Raw genomic sequence first — 16,732 nt, forward strand, 5'->3', positions numbered from 1 at the left:
CGGTCGGGCGACGCGAAACAAAGATATTTGTGATTACCGCCTTAAGGGACACTTGTATTGTAACCAGACCCAATCAATCGAACTTGTCGAATCAATCGAACAATCGAGCTAATATCATCAAACTCCATCGAACAATTAAAGTTCGATTAAAGAATTTAATCAACTCATAGGGTCCCCCTTTACTAACAGTTTTTTCAAGGTCAGAAAATCAAATATCTGATGACCAACAGATTCAATGTGAAAAGTAAATAAAGAAAATGGGTTTATTTGTTAAGTTTCAATTATCGGGTGTTGAGAAATGGCATTTTTTAAAAGCTGAAACCAACATTTTGGGTGTTTTGCAATGATGTCAACATTTTCCTAGGAGCATTTTCAGAAAGAATCATTCTCAGGGCTAGATAGCCCTGAGTTTGTCGTATCCAAAAATGGTATGGTTTGTAATGTTTTAATGTCTAGATCTGGAGATAATTCATTTTTAAGGTGGGTAAATATGCTGAATTAAACTGCTGGCTCAGCAAAAAATATCAATAATTTTCAATATTTAAATCAAAATATCTCGAGATCTAGACATTGAAATTTGACAAACAATACCATTTTTGGATATCATATTATTAGGAGCATAATATGAAAAATTTGCCCTGATCTAAGGGGTGCCCAACAAAAACCTGTTTTAAGGTCTTATCTGAGTCTGGTCTAGGGAGAGGCAAAGAGCACGGTGGATGCGGTTAATGAGATCCGGTATTAGAATGGTGGTGCTTCTCTTGTTTTGAAAAGCTATGACTTACACTAATATTTTACTTTATATCCGTTCCTTACTCCAATACACCAAAAGTAATTACTGCCTCACTCCGAATATATTGCACCATTTATAAACTGATCATGACATCATTTTATTTATTTATTTTATTTCTAAATATATTGTTTCTTGTAGGTTATGATAAAATAGATTTGAACAAACAATGGCAATAATAACAGAAGAAATAACAGAGACACAACTAATACATGGTAATGGCACTGCTTTGCCTGAGAAAAGGAATGGTTATCATAAAATAGCAAATGGAAGAAATGGCTTCAATAATAATAGAGAACAGAAACCAGCACAAAGAGACAAACCTAAAAAACAACAATTATTTGAAGAGACTCCACTTATTGTTGCTGTTATAACTTATATTGGATATGGTGTTTTGGTTGTATTCGGTTATTTTAGAGATTTTCTTAGGTTGTACAAATTTGAGAAAACCAAAGCTGCAAAAGAAAAGGGTAGAATGGTAAGGCATTGTATTTCACTTTTAAATAAGATAACATATACAGATTAAAAATATGTACTTTGAGATTGCAATACTGGAAACATACAGCTTTAGATATAGGCAGATATAGGCTGTATTTTCATTCCAGAAAAAGTTTCAGTTTAGTATCATCCAAAGATTGTTGTTGATTTATGTTATTATTACATAATCAGACAGAATCATGTGTCGAAAATTCAATCAACTCGAAATGTTCTTATTATCAATATATGACTGACTTTTTTAAATTCTTAGGGGTTTGTTCCATTATATGCAGACTTTGAATCATTTTATACGCGTAACCTTTATACAAGAATCAGAGACTGCTGGAACCGTCCAATATGCAGTGTAGCGGGTGCAGAAGTAACACTTCTTGACAGAGACAGTGAAGACTATAATTGGAACTTCAGGTGTGTTTTTTATTTTATAAATCACTGATTAAAAAGGTAAACTTTCAAAGGTGGTTCCTGTCAGCATATTGTACATCTGCAACTTAGTTTCATCCCAAAAAACAAAGTCAGAAATAAGATGAGGCGAGATTCATTGTTTCTGACATTGTTGTAAACTTGGCAATCCTTCATCAAATGACAAGATTTTTCGATCAGTGCTTTCTTCAAAGTGAACTCTATTTCTTGATACTTTTCTCTAAAATTCTCCAGCAACGTTTTGTCAACGAATTGAGTTTGAAATTGTGTGCTTATATAAAGAACCTTTCATTTTCTGGCTTAAGATCAGAGAGCATTCCTAATTAGAGCATTACAAAGTGAATTCGTACTCGAAACTTTTCTCCTTCAGGCATCAGGGAGATGCAAGCAACAACTTGATTGCTGGTATCATGTACCAAAATTGATAGTTTTTAGGATTCTGGCAGACTTGATGAATTAACAACAAGAAGCCCAGAGGGCATGAAGGCCCAGCGAATAAAAATAAGAACTGAACAAGACTTAAGTAGTAGAGGGTATTTGAACCTGGAGTTGCTAATACAAGCCATAGACGCCTTAGACCACTCGGCTATCTCTTATTGGCAACAAAGAGAAATAATTCAAAATATTTAATCTTATTCCCTAACACGTGAACAACTGAACTGTTCACATGATAGAGAAATGTAAAAACAACTTTTTTAAAAGAACATCTTCCTAAAAAGAAAAAGGTTTGTTACGGTTATTTCTGTGTAAATCACATTGTTTTTCTTAAAACGTACTACATCTGCAGACATCTGTTATATTCTTATAGTTATAATAGTTAAAATAGTTAATCGTATTTTCTCCTTTTATGTTTTTAACCAATAAAGACGATTGCAATTGTTTTTTATTCTGTCAATCATGTTCTAACAGCCAATCAAATCTTTCACAATATGGACTAGTAAGATGGGTTACACACACACACACTAACAGACACGGGCACAGTGCTAATGAAAGGCCCGTACGCTAAGCGCTGGGCCAAAAACAAAGTTTCAAGTTAAGTCCTGACTGCATCTTTTGGAGAGGTTCATACCATGTGATACCTTGTCTTATTTTGCAAAACTTGTCAAGGACCTTGTAGGAAGCGTCAGAAGCGTAGGAAGAGTCCACCAAAAGTTCTTTGATTTAAAGAAAAGCTGAATTTGATTCAACTAGCGACTTTATTCTTTTTTTAGCATCACTGGTAAAACCACTCGTGTCATAAACATGGGCTCATACAATTACCTTGGCTTTGGAGAGTGCACTGGTCCTTGCACAGATGCAGCAGAAGATACTATCACTGGTTGTGGAGTTGGAAGTGCAAGCACCAGAAGTGAAACTGGTAAAGAAAAAATGTTTTTCAATATTGATGGGATTTTCAAAATCTGCATATTTATTTGTAAATGAATATTAGTAAATTACAGCAATCTTCTTGCAAGCTTCTGAGTTTATTGTATGAAAAATCTTTTTGTATTATCTTGTGGGTTTAGATCGATTTAGTTAAAGGTCAAAGGTACTTTTTCAATATTTTTCATATCAAAAGGCAAAAGAAATCTTTCCAATTATAAGTACTTACAGTAAGAATTAGAATTGTCTCCCCTAATATTTTTTCATTGATTGAAGAATCATTAACAACTATTTTTATGCTACAGGTATGCATGAAAAGCAAGAAGAACTAGAGAACATTGTTGCCCGTTTTGTACGTAAAGAAGCTGCAGTCTGTTTCGGAATGGGCTTTGCCACCAATTCAACTTGTATTCCATCAATTATTGGACCTGGGTGTTGCATCATCAGTGATGAACTGAATCACGCCTCTCTTGTACTTGGAACACGACTGTCGGGAGCTAAAGTCTATGTTTTCAAACACAATGGTATGAAGAAAAGATCATGTCTTACTATTTGTTACATGCAAATCTCTAATCTTACTGGGGTTATTATAGCTTTGATTGGTACAATCTTTTTCAATTGTTTTTTATGTTGTATACTGGACTTTTTACAAAATTGAGCAAAAATGGCCTCCAATCAGCCCAAAATAAAACAGTTTAAACATAATTTTTGTATATAGACATGGAAGATCTTGAGAGGATTTTGAGAACTTGTATAGTTCAAGGACAACCACGGACACACAGACCATGGAAAAGAATGATCATTGTTGTGGAAGGTATTTACAGCATGGAAGGATCTATCGTCAAATTACCAGAAATTATTGAACTCAAGAAAAAGTACAAGGTAAGTTATTAGGAGATTTGACAGTTGATTACCTGCTTTCATTTTCAAATTTTGCATCATTGAAATTTTTGCATCATTAAAATTTTCAATTATGAAAGGATGCCAAGACAGATTCTATAGCAAAATTCTATACCAAGTTTTATGGGAATGATATATTATATAAAGAGCTAATCAATGCATCATTTCTTGTGTGTTTTCTGGATCCGAAATATGTCCCTACTGGGTTACTCACTATTTACTAAATTTCTCTTTTTTTGATTCAATACAGGCTGTAGAAATTATATTCAATCATAACTTTACCACATTAAAAAAACTTAATATTTCTTTTTTTTCAGGCATATTTATATTTGGATGAGGCACATAGCATTGGTGCACTTGGACCTAATGGACGTGGTGTTGTCGATTACTTTGGATTAGATACAACAGATATTGATATTATGATGGGTACTTTCACCAAAAGCTTTGGAGCTTCTGGTGGTTACATTGCCGCTGAAAAAGTAAGTCTTATTCTTGATTAAAGTCAATGATCTTACATTTTTTTTGCGAGTACCTCTTATTTAATCAAATGTTTTTTAGCTGTCAATCTCAAGACAGAAACATAACACAGCGTAAAGTTTAAACAGCCACCAAGCAAATTATGTTTTGTCTGTTGATGATTCTTGTAAATTATGAATTTTTCACAACCTCTCACTTTTTTAGCATCTCGTAGACCATATCCGAGCCTCATCATACAGCTCAGCATATGCAGCAACTATGGCACCAACAGTTATGCAACAAGTTATCTCATCAATGAAAATCATCATGGGTGAAGATGGAACAAACGAAGGTTTCTAATAATTATTGATTCTCATAACTTGTATCTAAGTTCAATCAATAAACCAACAATAAAACTCTCAAATTACACATTCAATTTGTGGAGAAAGCTCAACTCAACTTTTCCATCAAAGTGAAAGTGGCTATCAAGCTTCTTGCAGTAACTATCCTTTCGACTGTATTAATTGATAGGAGCGAAAGTTTTTGCTCGCGTTTTTGATTTCCGATGTGTAAAAAATTCCCAAATAGAGCTCAAAATTCTAAATTCATGATTTTGACAATTGTGCTAGAATTCTGAGGGGAAAGGTTATGAGCATTCAATCATTTTTCTTATAATTTTCAGGAGCAAGACGTTTGAAACAACTCAAAGATAATATTATGTAAGTTCATAAATCATTTTGAACTCGAAAAATAAGCAAATGTTCTACAATTTATTTACAACCATACAGTTATTTAAACACTTTTCATTGCAGTTGCATTTATATTGTGATTTTACTTTTACAGAATGTTCAGACAGAAACTAGAAGACAAAGGATTCATCATCTATGGCCATGAAGCATCTCCTGTTATCCCATTGTTGTTATACATGCCTGCTAAAATTGCGTAAGAAAGGCATTTGTAAATTTTGAAAATAAAAATGATAACTATTTAATAAAACTTACCTAAACTTCTCATATTCTAGCTAGGTCAGGCTAGGTTCAAAAAGTGTCTTTGCGGTCACGAATTTCTACCAAATTTAAAAATTTTCAACTAAAGATTTTGTGCTAAAAATTAAAGAAGTATACCCCCATTGAGTTTGAAACTCCAAAGAATCTACAGATGGATCTACAATTTTTCTCAAGCAAGAAAAAGTGAAGCCTTAAATTTGCCCCGCTTTTAGAAATTATGTTTGAAAAACACGCAGGTCACTCACGTGTTCTAGATGGGAAATAATTGGCTTTATTTCCCAGGGAAATAATTGGCTTTATTTCCCAGCCAGGAGTTTCAGATATCGCCCCTTTGGGGCTTTGAAATCAAATCAATGGTATGCCCCACTAAAGAGTAATCATTTAATCAAAATAATTTCATTTTACCTTTCCAGTGCATTCAGTCGTGAAATGTTGAAACGTGGTGTTGGTGTAGTCGTCGTCGGATTTCCAGCAACTCCTATTATTGAATCTCGATCTAGATTTTGTTTATCTGCTGCACATACACCTGAAATGCTCAACGAGGTACGTGGTATTTATTTGAGGTTTGATGAACATCTCATTACATCTTATAAGGAAGCCCCTGAATCACTTATCAACTATTCAATTCATTGTTTTTTCATAAGTCCACAATACATTGCATTGGCAAACAATATTCTACAGCGGACTCTAATTTTCTAAGTAAACAATATTTGCTCTTTTTTGGATAAAAGTTTCTTTCCCTATATTGTTGGAATACAGTTGACGCTCTCTAATAAGGGAGCTTATCGAATAAGGGAGCGTCGTTTATGAGAGTTTCTAGTTGACGGGGTTTTTAAATTTCATCGAATAAGGGAGCCTATCGAATAGTAGAACGTCGAATTAGAGAGCGTCAACTGTATTGCCAATCGAGCTGGCAATTTATGGACGCCTTGCCAATAATAAATGCCTTTTTAATTTATCCCTTTATAAGAATTATTGAAAATGCTAAAAGCTCTATTGTCCCAGGAACATGCGTGTGAACAGCGTGTCTTTTGGGTATTTCCCTCACTTTTTGTCCAATGAAACAAAAAAAGAAACCATGGGACACTCACTTTATTTCTTGTGTTGGTGGGATAGAGCATGTTGCATTGCACCAACGCGAAAAAAATTTCGTGTCCCCAAGCCTTAAAACTTGGTTCTTGCTATTTTTATTCAAAGTGAAACAACTGATAATTTCAAATCATGTTTCAGGTGTTAGATGCATTAGATGACGTTGGTAACATTCTACAGTTGAAATACTCAAGACTGAGTCCCGAACAACCTATTGAACCACAACAAGAGAAAGCTAAAGACGAGTAAAGCTTTCACCCTCAAAGAATGGACCGACAGCACTTACTCATCACTCAATTGCTTTGCATTGAATGGTTAAGTCTGTGTTGTTGGTATTTTTTAAAGTTCTAAACTCTCTTTTCTTTTCGTCATATTCTTATCGCTTCGCAAACTTTGAATCTCCGTCGGGTTTTTATATAAGAACCTTTTGCGTAATCTCAGAATAGTGAGTCTTATTTCTAAAGCTGGCATCTAAAACAGCAAAATATTAGCAATATTTTAAAGACGATTTCTATTCCTCTTGTACTTTATTCTGCTTTATTTCTGACTGGCTTAAAATCTAATCATCAAAAATGTTGTATATACTATTTTCTTGTAGTTTATAATAAATAAAAATTCTGGATATTATATACTATCTATAACTATGATTTTTTTTTTCGTTATACCAAAACATTTTTAGTACCTTGTTTTTTTTAGTTTCAAATTATTTAGCATCAAAATTATAGTATTACTGTCAATATAAAATTTACTCCGGATAAAATGACATGTCTGGTCTTTTTTGGCAGATATGTATCGTATAAAAACCTAGTATAAAAGCCTTTTCTTTTTTTCTCATGTTTCTTACTTTAACTTAAGTCAAGAACTCGGTTTGTTTTGCTCACGTGACTAAATTTTAAAGCAATCCATTCCAAAACATAATCAAATACTGAGCAAATCGATTTTTATCTTTTGAAGAAGAAAATAGTAACAAAAAGCTATATTATTATCCATATAGCGGTCATTAAGTAAGCCATTAAAGGTTCAATCGGCGGGCGGTATTGAAAGGTTTTGTGACTCACATTGTCATACCCGCGCTGAGGAAACTAAAGCGCCAGGCTTCAGAGGGCTAAAATATCATTAACGGTCCGGGTATAGGGCAATAACGTCATTTGCGGCCCGCTCGGAATTGGATTGAAGTCGTTGCATTGAAGTGAAGACACTAAACTAACGTCAGAAAAAAACACTTTTTGGTCATTTGCGGCCCGCTCGCAAGGTGCTAAAAATTTGTTGAAGACATTGCATTGAAGTGAAAAGAACTGGTTGACGCTAGAAAAAAACGTTGTTTGAATGTCCGATATGGATAACAATAGTAATAGCGTTAAGTTTTCGTTCGTTGTTGTCATTAATTCTGAAAATAACAACAACGACCTCAAACTGAACGCTATTGTTATAATAATAGGCTTCTAGACTAGGTTGTTTTGTACGAACTCTCTTTAACATGGAAGGGAGTTGTTGGATTAATTTTATTAAGATTTTCAACAATTTGACTCTCCATATGAACATCTATTTTTCGATACTTTTACCCTTTTCTTTTGAGGTTTTTGCACTTATTTTTCAAATCACAGAGCACCAGCACTTACTCGGGTAACTTAATGCATGTCCCAGAATTGCATTAATTTTTCCGCCCCAGTTCCAGTCCCTAAACTATAACAAACTATACATTTTTGGAAGCGTATTTGGATGTAGAATACCATATTCGGTGTAACTTAAATTCTTTCTCAATATAATTAGAGATATCTTAAGAAAACCTGATTATGACGTCATGATTGATGACGTCATAAATACAAAAAGTTGAATATCTCGAGAAATGTAAATCAGAACTTTATGAAATTTGGACCAGTGATAAAGTACATTGAGATGTTTCAAAAAGTTTTGAAATTATTTTTCAAAATTAATGACGTCAGCAGAAATTGCAAAAATTCGAATTTTTGCGATAAAATGCTGACATCAGCAAATTTTCAAATTTTTCAAAAGAATTCTCCTCGTCTTGATGAGTTCTATCATTGGTCCAAATTTCATAAAGCTTTGAGTATTAGTTCTTGAGATATTCAACTTTTTAAAATTATGACGTCATAAATAATGACGTCATAATCACGTTTTCTTAAAAAAACTCAAATTCTGCTGAGAAAGAATTTAAGTTACACCGAATACGGTATTCTACATGCAAATACGCTTCTAAAAATGTATAGTTTGTTGTGGTTTAGGGACTGGAACTGGGGCGGAAAAATTAATGCATTTTTGGGACATGCATTAAGTTACCCGAGTAGTAATGTCTAATATTTGAAGAAATTTTTCGATTTGTTATAGTTTGATTTTTCCATTTGTATAGGCTCGAACATTTCATCCTCTTTTTAGAAAATGAGATTCAAATGCATCCCTTTTTAAATATAAGTTAAATTTTATTTAAATTTGTTTTTTTAGCTAAACTAGAAAAAAAAAAAAAAAAAAATTAAAATAGAATGAAAATATGTTTTATGGCTTGAAGTTGACAAAATAATTATGCATCGTAAGTTTAATTATCTAACGTTTTCTAACTTTGGTAATACAAAAAAAATTTCCTCTTGAGAGATTGAAACTTGGTCTAAATTGACTTAACTTTTGATAGCAAAGTTAAAATTATAAGGGCTTTGATTGGCGACGATAAAGAAAATTGATACTTCTTATCTTCATGACTTTTAAAGCCAGTCAGTGGGGTGAAGTTCGAGCTATATCTTGACGATTGAATAAATATTCTTAGACAACTTTTTACATTGTTGATATAAACAGCACAACAAGGATCTTTCTTAATCATTCATTATCTTCTAATTTCATTTTGTATCTGTTATATTTTTAGGGGCTGACAAAAAACGGGTAACTTTCAAACGCCGTGGAGAAACAGTCGGTTCTTTACCAGAAAGTATTATAGATGATCAATGGTCAACGCGGTGTACCACATCTGATTGGGACTATTTATTTCCGAACGGTTCTATCGGCTATAGTTGCAGTTTCTGTCCTACGAATCCAAATATATTTAATGTTTGTTTTGGACAAGCTGGTAATGCTCAGATACACGATGAGGAGCTTGTTAATCAACCGATTGTGAAAAACATTGGCATTGCTTTTAGTGTTTTTTATAAGTATAGTGGAGAAGATGATGATAATAACGGAGATAACGTTGAAAGTGGAGAAATTAATGGTGGAGGTAATCCTAATGATAGTGATGATGGAGATAATGAATCAGACGGCAGTGATGAATTAATAAATTCGAGCTGGTATTTCACATATTCTTCTCTACCACCACCTACTTTTTCAAAATGTGGGAAATATTTTACTACAATTCTCAATAATGGATCAAATGGAGTACGTGTCTTAAAGATATTGGATGGTGAGAATTTAGAAGATGATAAATTGGTTGATTTGGTAGCTATAGCGTGTAAAGGTGGCAATGAAATAGTGACAGGACGATGCAAAATGTTTGCTATCCATGACAATTATGCTGCAACTGTAGTTGATATTGATTCTTCTCATAATTATATGATAACTATATGGCGTTTCGGGTACAATTCCAAAAATGAACCACACATCAGATTCTATTGGTCCAAAAAGATAAGAGAATTATTTACTCTCGATAATAATTATGTTGAATCATTTTTTATTAATCATGAATTTACAGCATCTGGCAAATATATCACTTTTTTACTGGCAAATGGCTTTTATTTTACTTTGGATATAGAAGCTAAGGATTGCATATACTCTGGACATCTACCAACGATTTTAGATAACCCAAACGCCGTCCAGAATATCACGAACATCACTCACTACGTATTTACAAACCAAATGCATTTCATTTTTGGATTCCTTAACGAATGTTTATCCATTAATCCTGCATCAAACAACATTGAATCTTTAATCAAATTACCTAAAGATCAAATTATTACTCACGTGAGATTCTCCAACACCAAAGAGTTGCTTTCACTATGTACAGGCCCTGAAGGGAACGTTTTTATATACACTTTCACAAATAAACACCAGTTTGATCAACTTTATAAAATCAATAACTTTGGATCAACGTCAGTTGCAAGATATTGTGATTTTTCATGGACTTCTGAAGAACTTATAGTATCTTATCAAAACGGTGACTATAGAGTCTGGCAGTTTCCAAGACGTCTCAAATTGAAAGAAATTGCGAGAATTCAAATATTGAAATTGGTTGCAGATTCTGATATTGAACAATTGCTATTACCAAAGTCACTAAAAGAGTATTTATTTTTTCGATAGTCGAAACTTTGTGAAATTTATGTATAACCAATATGGAATAATGAATATACTACTAATTCCGACATCTGACAAAAAAATCTTGCTTAAACAAGAAAATAGCGTTTTTTCATTTAATCAAGGATATTCTTAAATTTTTTGGGAAAAGTCATCCTAGAATATTACTGTTTTCTTAAGTTAGGGTCGATGTTCAACCTAAATTCAATAACCCATACTTGAAGAATGCGAAATGGCGTTTTGTGAAAGTATTATGGCTTATTGGGAGATAATTGACGATCTACAGTTTAAAATGGCTCTTAGATTCTGTCGTTAAATTCCATTGTGGCGATTCCCAGCATATCCTTAATCTTTTGGCCAATTTAATCAATAATATTCTTGCACATTTCACTGGACCAAACATCATCAAAAATTATCAGAAAGCAAATTTCAGTCAGAAGAAGATCATTGAGTTTTAAATCAGTATAGCACTGGTTTAAATCCCCGAAGAGGCTAGAAAGGAATCTTTAACCTTTCTCAAGCAAGAAAAAATGAACAAGCCTCAAGATTTACGCCCCATTTAGAATGATGGATTGAATTTAGCCTTTTCTTTGTTTTCGCGCGAAATTCTTCAAAATCTGGTGATACAATCCAAGCCCGGGGGGGGGGGGTACCAGGGTTGGCGAATGAGGGGTATGTGCGGACGGGACCTCCGAAAACCGACCCTTAGAGAGACTTTTTGAAATTTCTTTTTCGATTTTTGAAAAAAGTCATACCCCTAGAGAGACTTTTTTTTCCGACCCTTAGAGAGACTTTGAAAGGTGAAAAAACCGACCCTTAGTACCATGTCCGCTGCACATCCATATCCATATCATCCATTTTTGCCTAAGTACCCCCTCCCCCCGGGAATCCAAGAGTCTTGACATGGTACTGATACGCATTAGGCTACACGCCCCCCCCCTGATATGTTTTGATATAGGGGCTGTGTATCGTGTATGAAATTCTGGGGATGTGTGCGCACCTATGTACACATAGCTTATTGTCCGCCCCTTCTTACGCCTTCTCATGACGCCCGCCTTTTCGTAATATACTGAAGAAGAAACCGAAAGTTTAATAAGAAGTAGCCATCTTTTCTTAGTTTCAGTCGGGTCTAACTGAAAAACACAATGGATTTTTATAAAACAAAGTTGTGGCCTGAAGTTTGAAATTTCTTCGTGCGTTTGTGCTTCTCTCGCTTTTCAAGAATATAGCTAGTCTAGCATGCTAGACGACTTAACTCAGTAAAAAATAGGAAGTAGAAAACTTGACAGGAGCATCAATATAGTTTATTTTAACCATATCCCGACATAAAAATTTCCCGCTTTCAACAAAAACGTTATAAACGACTGGATTCCCAGTCTAGAATATAGCTTGATCTTGATTATTGATTTCTGAGGGGTAATGTACTTTTTTTATATTTGTTTTGTATATACTTTATAGAGATGGGGAGGGTAGCTAACTACGCCAGTCTGGAAATTGCGATATCTCCTGCATTGCATTGGATACAAAAAAGTATCCAAAATAGCAATCAACATCCTAATTAGGGTACTAAAAACCAAAAAACCTGTATTTATCACCAACCAGAGACATCCGCGCCAGCTTACCACTTCCAAGATGGAAATAATAAGCAAATGAGATTGTGTACTGAATTTCATTGAGTTTGGCTGGCGGAATGCAAAACTAAAACACCACTCAAATGTGCAACTAGCATACGCAAACGCTTTTTTCATGGCTGGAACCCCCCCCCCTGGCCTGAGGGGGGGGGGCTAAAAGGTCGAGCAGCGATTGGTACCTGATTTTAGCCTGTGGCTAGGGGGGACTAACCATGTTAGGGGTCACCTAAATTTTTTCAGAAGGACCTGGGGGCTAGATTCTATGTTTGGTGATTGAATTATAAGCAGCCTACCAGACCATACCATTATATTTTAATCTAAGCAATGCTCAAAAACTGACAATTTGGTATCTAATAATATTATCTGCAGTGCCGTAGCATGGGGTTGGGCAAGGGGGGCTATAACCCCAATAATTTTTAAATTTGTCATAATTGTCTTATAAGTCTGCTTTGAGTGCATTTTTTCAAGCAATCTAGAGCTCAAATTTTCAAAATTTTTCCCCTCGGGCCAAACCATGGTTGGCCCTCGCGGCGGTGTCACTAAACGTCAGCCCCTCTAATATGAAAATACTTCCTACGGCACTGATCTGTGAAAATTCTTTAATCATGTTGTATTTACTTAGATAAAAATCTGTCTGGCAATGGATCTGCACTCTGACTTACAAAATCTTGATAATCTGGCATGAACCTTCAGTACTTAGCTTATCTCTAATTTATTAGGGCATTTATTCTATTTAGCAATAATAACCTAAACTAACTATTTGTTTGATGGTTTGAGAAGGATTTTCGAAAAAAATTGACTTGTCATTGGCTTAGGGGTCACCAAAAATATTTGGCAACCAGGGGTTACCTAAATCTTAGGGGTCACCTGAATTCTTAGGGGGCACCTAAAACCTACTGCCAAGCCATGATTTTTGCGGGAAAATCAAACCGTAGCGGGCCATTCTGTAAAAATAAATCTTTAGCTCGTGTTTGCAAAATTTTAGGCTCTGAACGGCAGATTATCAAGGATGTTAATTTTCGAGGAACCCGCCAGAGAAATTACTTGAAATTTTGGTCAGTGGTGCAAATCTCGATGAAGAAAAGGTTTGCATAGTTTTCCAAACGCGGATCGAAGAAGTAACCTCAAAAATTCAGGTCAAAGTGTCTGCTCTCCTATTTAGGATACCTAAACCTCTAAATTAGGATACAACTCTCCTAAGTAGGAGAGATTGCTGACAGGTATCCTAATTTGCCCTTGTTCCTGACTGCTTACCGTCAACTGGCTTGGGACTATCTGACAAAACATGGCCAGACAGTGTCAATCAAATTAATCCGAACTTCACGAACACCGGACAAGCAAAGTCCGGTGTTGGATGAGGATACTTTTTAACACCGCACAATCTCAACATCAGACTTTTGAATCTGGTGCACCCGGTGCGCATTTACTTTTGAAACACATTTGTCCGGTTTCCAGAAGTTCGAAACATTAACACCGAATGAAAGGTTTCCGGTGTGGCTGAGGGATCGGAAAAATCACCCGAAAAAATACAAAAATAATCCTTATTCAGCTGACGGTAAATCATTCTCCTGGGAATAGAACCGCCAAACGATCAAATCATAACATTGATCTAAACCCGCTCCAAAGTCATTTAATTAACATACAGCAAATCAAAGATAGCAAATAAGGGGACCCGTCCATATTCATTTGACAGCTCATAATGTCAAATTGACTTTATCCTCTGAACCCCCCCCCCAACCCTCACAGATAACGTCAAGCGATGTATACAAAAAGCTGGCGCCATTTTTTCATCAAAGTTTTCCTGTCGCAAAGTCCGTACTTGGTTGTACCTGTGCGTGTATGTGTTTTTTTAACTAATGACCTTTATTTAAAAAGAAATTAAAAGCTCCACTGGGTGCTAGGTCCGTGAAGTGCTTTAGGCATACCACCTTCTTTGCCCACTTGTGCAATGTGGTTCGTTCGATCGTGCAAACAATGAAAATATGATATCATAGCAAGAATCAATGGGATTATGCGAGCAAATTATCATGTAACTCATACATGAATATATTTTCGACAGCTTAAAAAGTATAGTGTGGTTATTATTTATATTCACAATTTTCACAAAAAGGTATACCTTTGATTTCTTATAACGTCAAACCTTACTTTTGAAAACCCTCCCACCACCTCATAACGTCAATTTGACGTTTTGCGTTGTCAAATGAATATGGACAGCTATAAAAAAAAAATGAAAGTCTTCTATACAGTTTTTCGAGAGCTTTCGAATGGTATACTTGATAATGTCTGAAAATGAGTTTGAAATTTGCAAAAAATTTTGCCCTTAGGATTTTGCCCGGGGAAAATAGAAATTGCCCAAAAAAGGGATGTTCCACCAGTGGGATTTTAGGGGATTTTTTCCTGAGGTATAAGCATCCTATCGAGAAGGTCTGGAGAAAGTTTCAGCTAGATCTTATTTTTTTCCTGTACAAACAGCCTGTATTTTTGTAACACGACCACACTAACAGCTAAATAGATTGATGTTTAAAAGGGGACGTCAGCCCAAATTTTTGTCACACATTTTTTGTTACATTTAGAAAATTTAGAACAAGACAATCAAAACAAGCTATTTATTATTGAAAGTCTTTTTCTCAATGCGTAATAATAGACATTTGAAAATTTCCCTTCTTTTTAAATCTGTGACGTAACAATAGTGCTTCTCTACTTTTTAAACAACATATGTCAAAGTTTGATGAAAAACAACATCAGTTGTCTAAAGGATGTATTTGCAACAACAAGGATAAGATTGTTGAAGGTGAAATCAATTTTTCCCATGCTTTGCATTATTCTGACACTAATTGAAAACCCAACCACCCCCACCCTGTGTCATATTATAGAATACCAAAAAAATTTTTCCTTTCTCAATTCAGGATGTTGCACAACAGGAAAACTTGCTTCCCTCTTCCAATTTGTAAATTGTGCTTGTTTTTCAAATAGTGGTTTCAGTATATGAGTTTGACACAGGTTGGTTCCAAGACTCCCATAAGATATGACACTAAAAAAATTTGAACTACCAAAAAAATCAAAACAAAACCATTGAAGCCTAAACCTTTTTAACATAATGAGTGTCTCCTGAATTTTACTATATTTCGGTTCATTCTCGATGCTGTGAAAAAGAGATCCCAAATTTGAAGTGAGAATGTTTAGTTGATACCTGATTCTTGAATGGCTTTCAGGCTACCTGAAAAAGAACAAGTATAAAAAGTTACAGCTTTCTGGAAATTTGAAATCTCTTGCGTCTAGAAAATTGATTATTTCTTAGTAGATTTTCCTAGCATCGCTTGATCTAACCCACTCACCCTGTAGCGTTAGTGGCTCCTTAACTGAATCAAGGTCAAGATACCAAGACAATTAATAAGATCCTGTTCAAAAAAGAATGACACATTGGAAAAATGCAATTTTTGTTGATTTTGGATAATGTCTTGTAACTTCTTAGCAAATGTTTCACGAGAGAGGGGAAAATACAGGATTGTGGATTAGGACTCTAGGAGTTCACTGGAATTTTTTTTTTATCAAAATGTGAAGTTTTGAGGCTAATATTACCCTTTCTCTATCTTTTTTGAAATAGCCTCAATTAAGCACTTATTGAATATCCACATTTGGAACTGGTTCAAAGTTGAAGATCACAGATTGAACTTTTCTAAGATATACTTATGTGAAAGAATTTCAAGTGATAAAAATGTGAACAATTGTGGCTCGAACTCGATATATTGATATTTTTTCAATAATTAAAAAAAATATATAGCAAATAAATACTAGTGATGAAAATAATGAATCTGGTGTTCTTGAAAAATTAGTAAAAAATAGAACATATTAAAAGTATTTTACTTACTAAAGTCTATTCACGATAAGTGTGCACTCTTTTTTCTTTTACCTATAACTTTTGAAGGAATTCTTCAATCTTTATAAATTTGGTGTCATTGGAAAGATATTACTGAGTGGAACAATTTAAAATAAAAAAGTCTTTGAAAAAATCCTAAAAACAAAGATGAAAATGAAGAAGAAAAAAATGAAGATCTTTTAGAGAAGTGCTATAACTTTCATTTTCACTGGAGAGATTCTTTGATCTTAGGAGGTCATCGCTGTGAAGAAATTTCACTAAAATATTTATTCAATATAAAGTTATGATACAAAGTTGATAAGTGATTGACCCCAAAAAACAGCAGAAAACAGCAGAAAACAGGGTTTTTAGACGTCAATCAGCTTATAACTTTGTTTGATATCTTTTGATTGAATGATTATATTTGAGAAAT

At 34.3% G+C, this 16,732-nt stretch overlaps 2 protein-coding genes across 2 annotated transcripts; both read left to right on the plus strand.

Moving 5' to 3' along the window:
- The first annotated feature begins 926 nt into the window (after positions 1–926).
- Positions 927–7,156, plus strand: LOC136808528 (serine palmitoyltransferase 2-like). Its single transcript, XM_067065056.1, has 11 exons — positions 927–1,268; positions 1,539–1,693; positions 2,920–3,065; positions 3,376–3,594; positions 3,789–3,952; positions 4,288–4,449; positions 4,652–4,778; positions 5,109–5,145; positions 5,270–5,368; positions 5,847–5,976; positions 6,664–7,156. Exons 1-11 carry the CDS (start codon positions 960–962, stop codon positions 6,769–6,771), a joined length of 1,656 nt encoding a protein of 551 aa, XP_066921157.1. The 5' UTR covers positions 927–959; the 3' UTR covers positions 6,772–7,156.
- Positions 7,157–8,980: 1,824 nt separating this feature from the next.
- On the plus strand, positions 8,981–10,874 carry LOC136808516 (uncharacterized). The gene is made up of 2 exons (XM_067065042.1): positions 8,981–9,067; positions 9,395–10,874. The coding sequence occupies exons 1-2, from the start codon at positions 9,061–9,063 to the stop codon at positions 10,816–10,818; spliced, it is 1,431 nt and encodes a 476-aa protein (XP_066921143.1). The 5' UTR covers positions 8,981–9,060; the 3' UTR covers positions 10,819–10,874.
- Positions 10,875–16,732: the final 5,858 nt, after the last annotated feature.

Source organism: Clytia hemisphaerica, unplaced genomic scaffold (assembly GCF_902728285.1).
Source record: "Clytia hemisphaerica strain Z4C2 unplaced genomic scaffold, Clytia hemisphaerica genome assembly, whole genome shotgun sequence".
NCBI classification, from domain to species: Eukaryota; Metazoa; Cnidaria; class Hydrozoa; order Leptothecata; family Clytiidae; genus Clytia; species Clytia hemisphaerica.

Excerpts from the sequence above, each read along its gene's own strand:
- LOC136808528 (XM_067065056.1), top strand. The coding sequence starts at position 960 with ATGGCAATAATAACAGAAGAAATAACAGAGACACAACTAATACATGGT. Across the intron at positions 1,694-2,919 it reads GACTATAATTGGAACTTCAG|CATCACTGGTAAAACCACTC; the intron begins GTGTGTTTTTTA and ends TTCTTTTTTTAG. Across the intron at positions 3,953-4,287 it reads AACTCAAGAAAAAGTACAAG|GCATATTTATATTTGGATGA; the intron begins GTAAGTTATTAG and ends CTTTTTTTTCAG.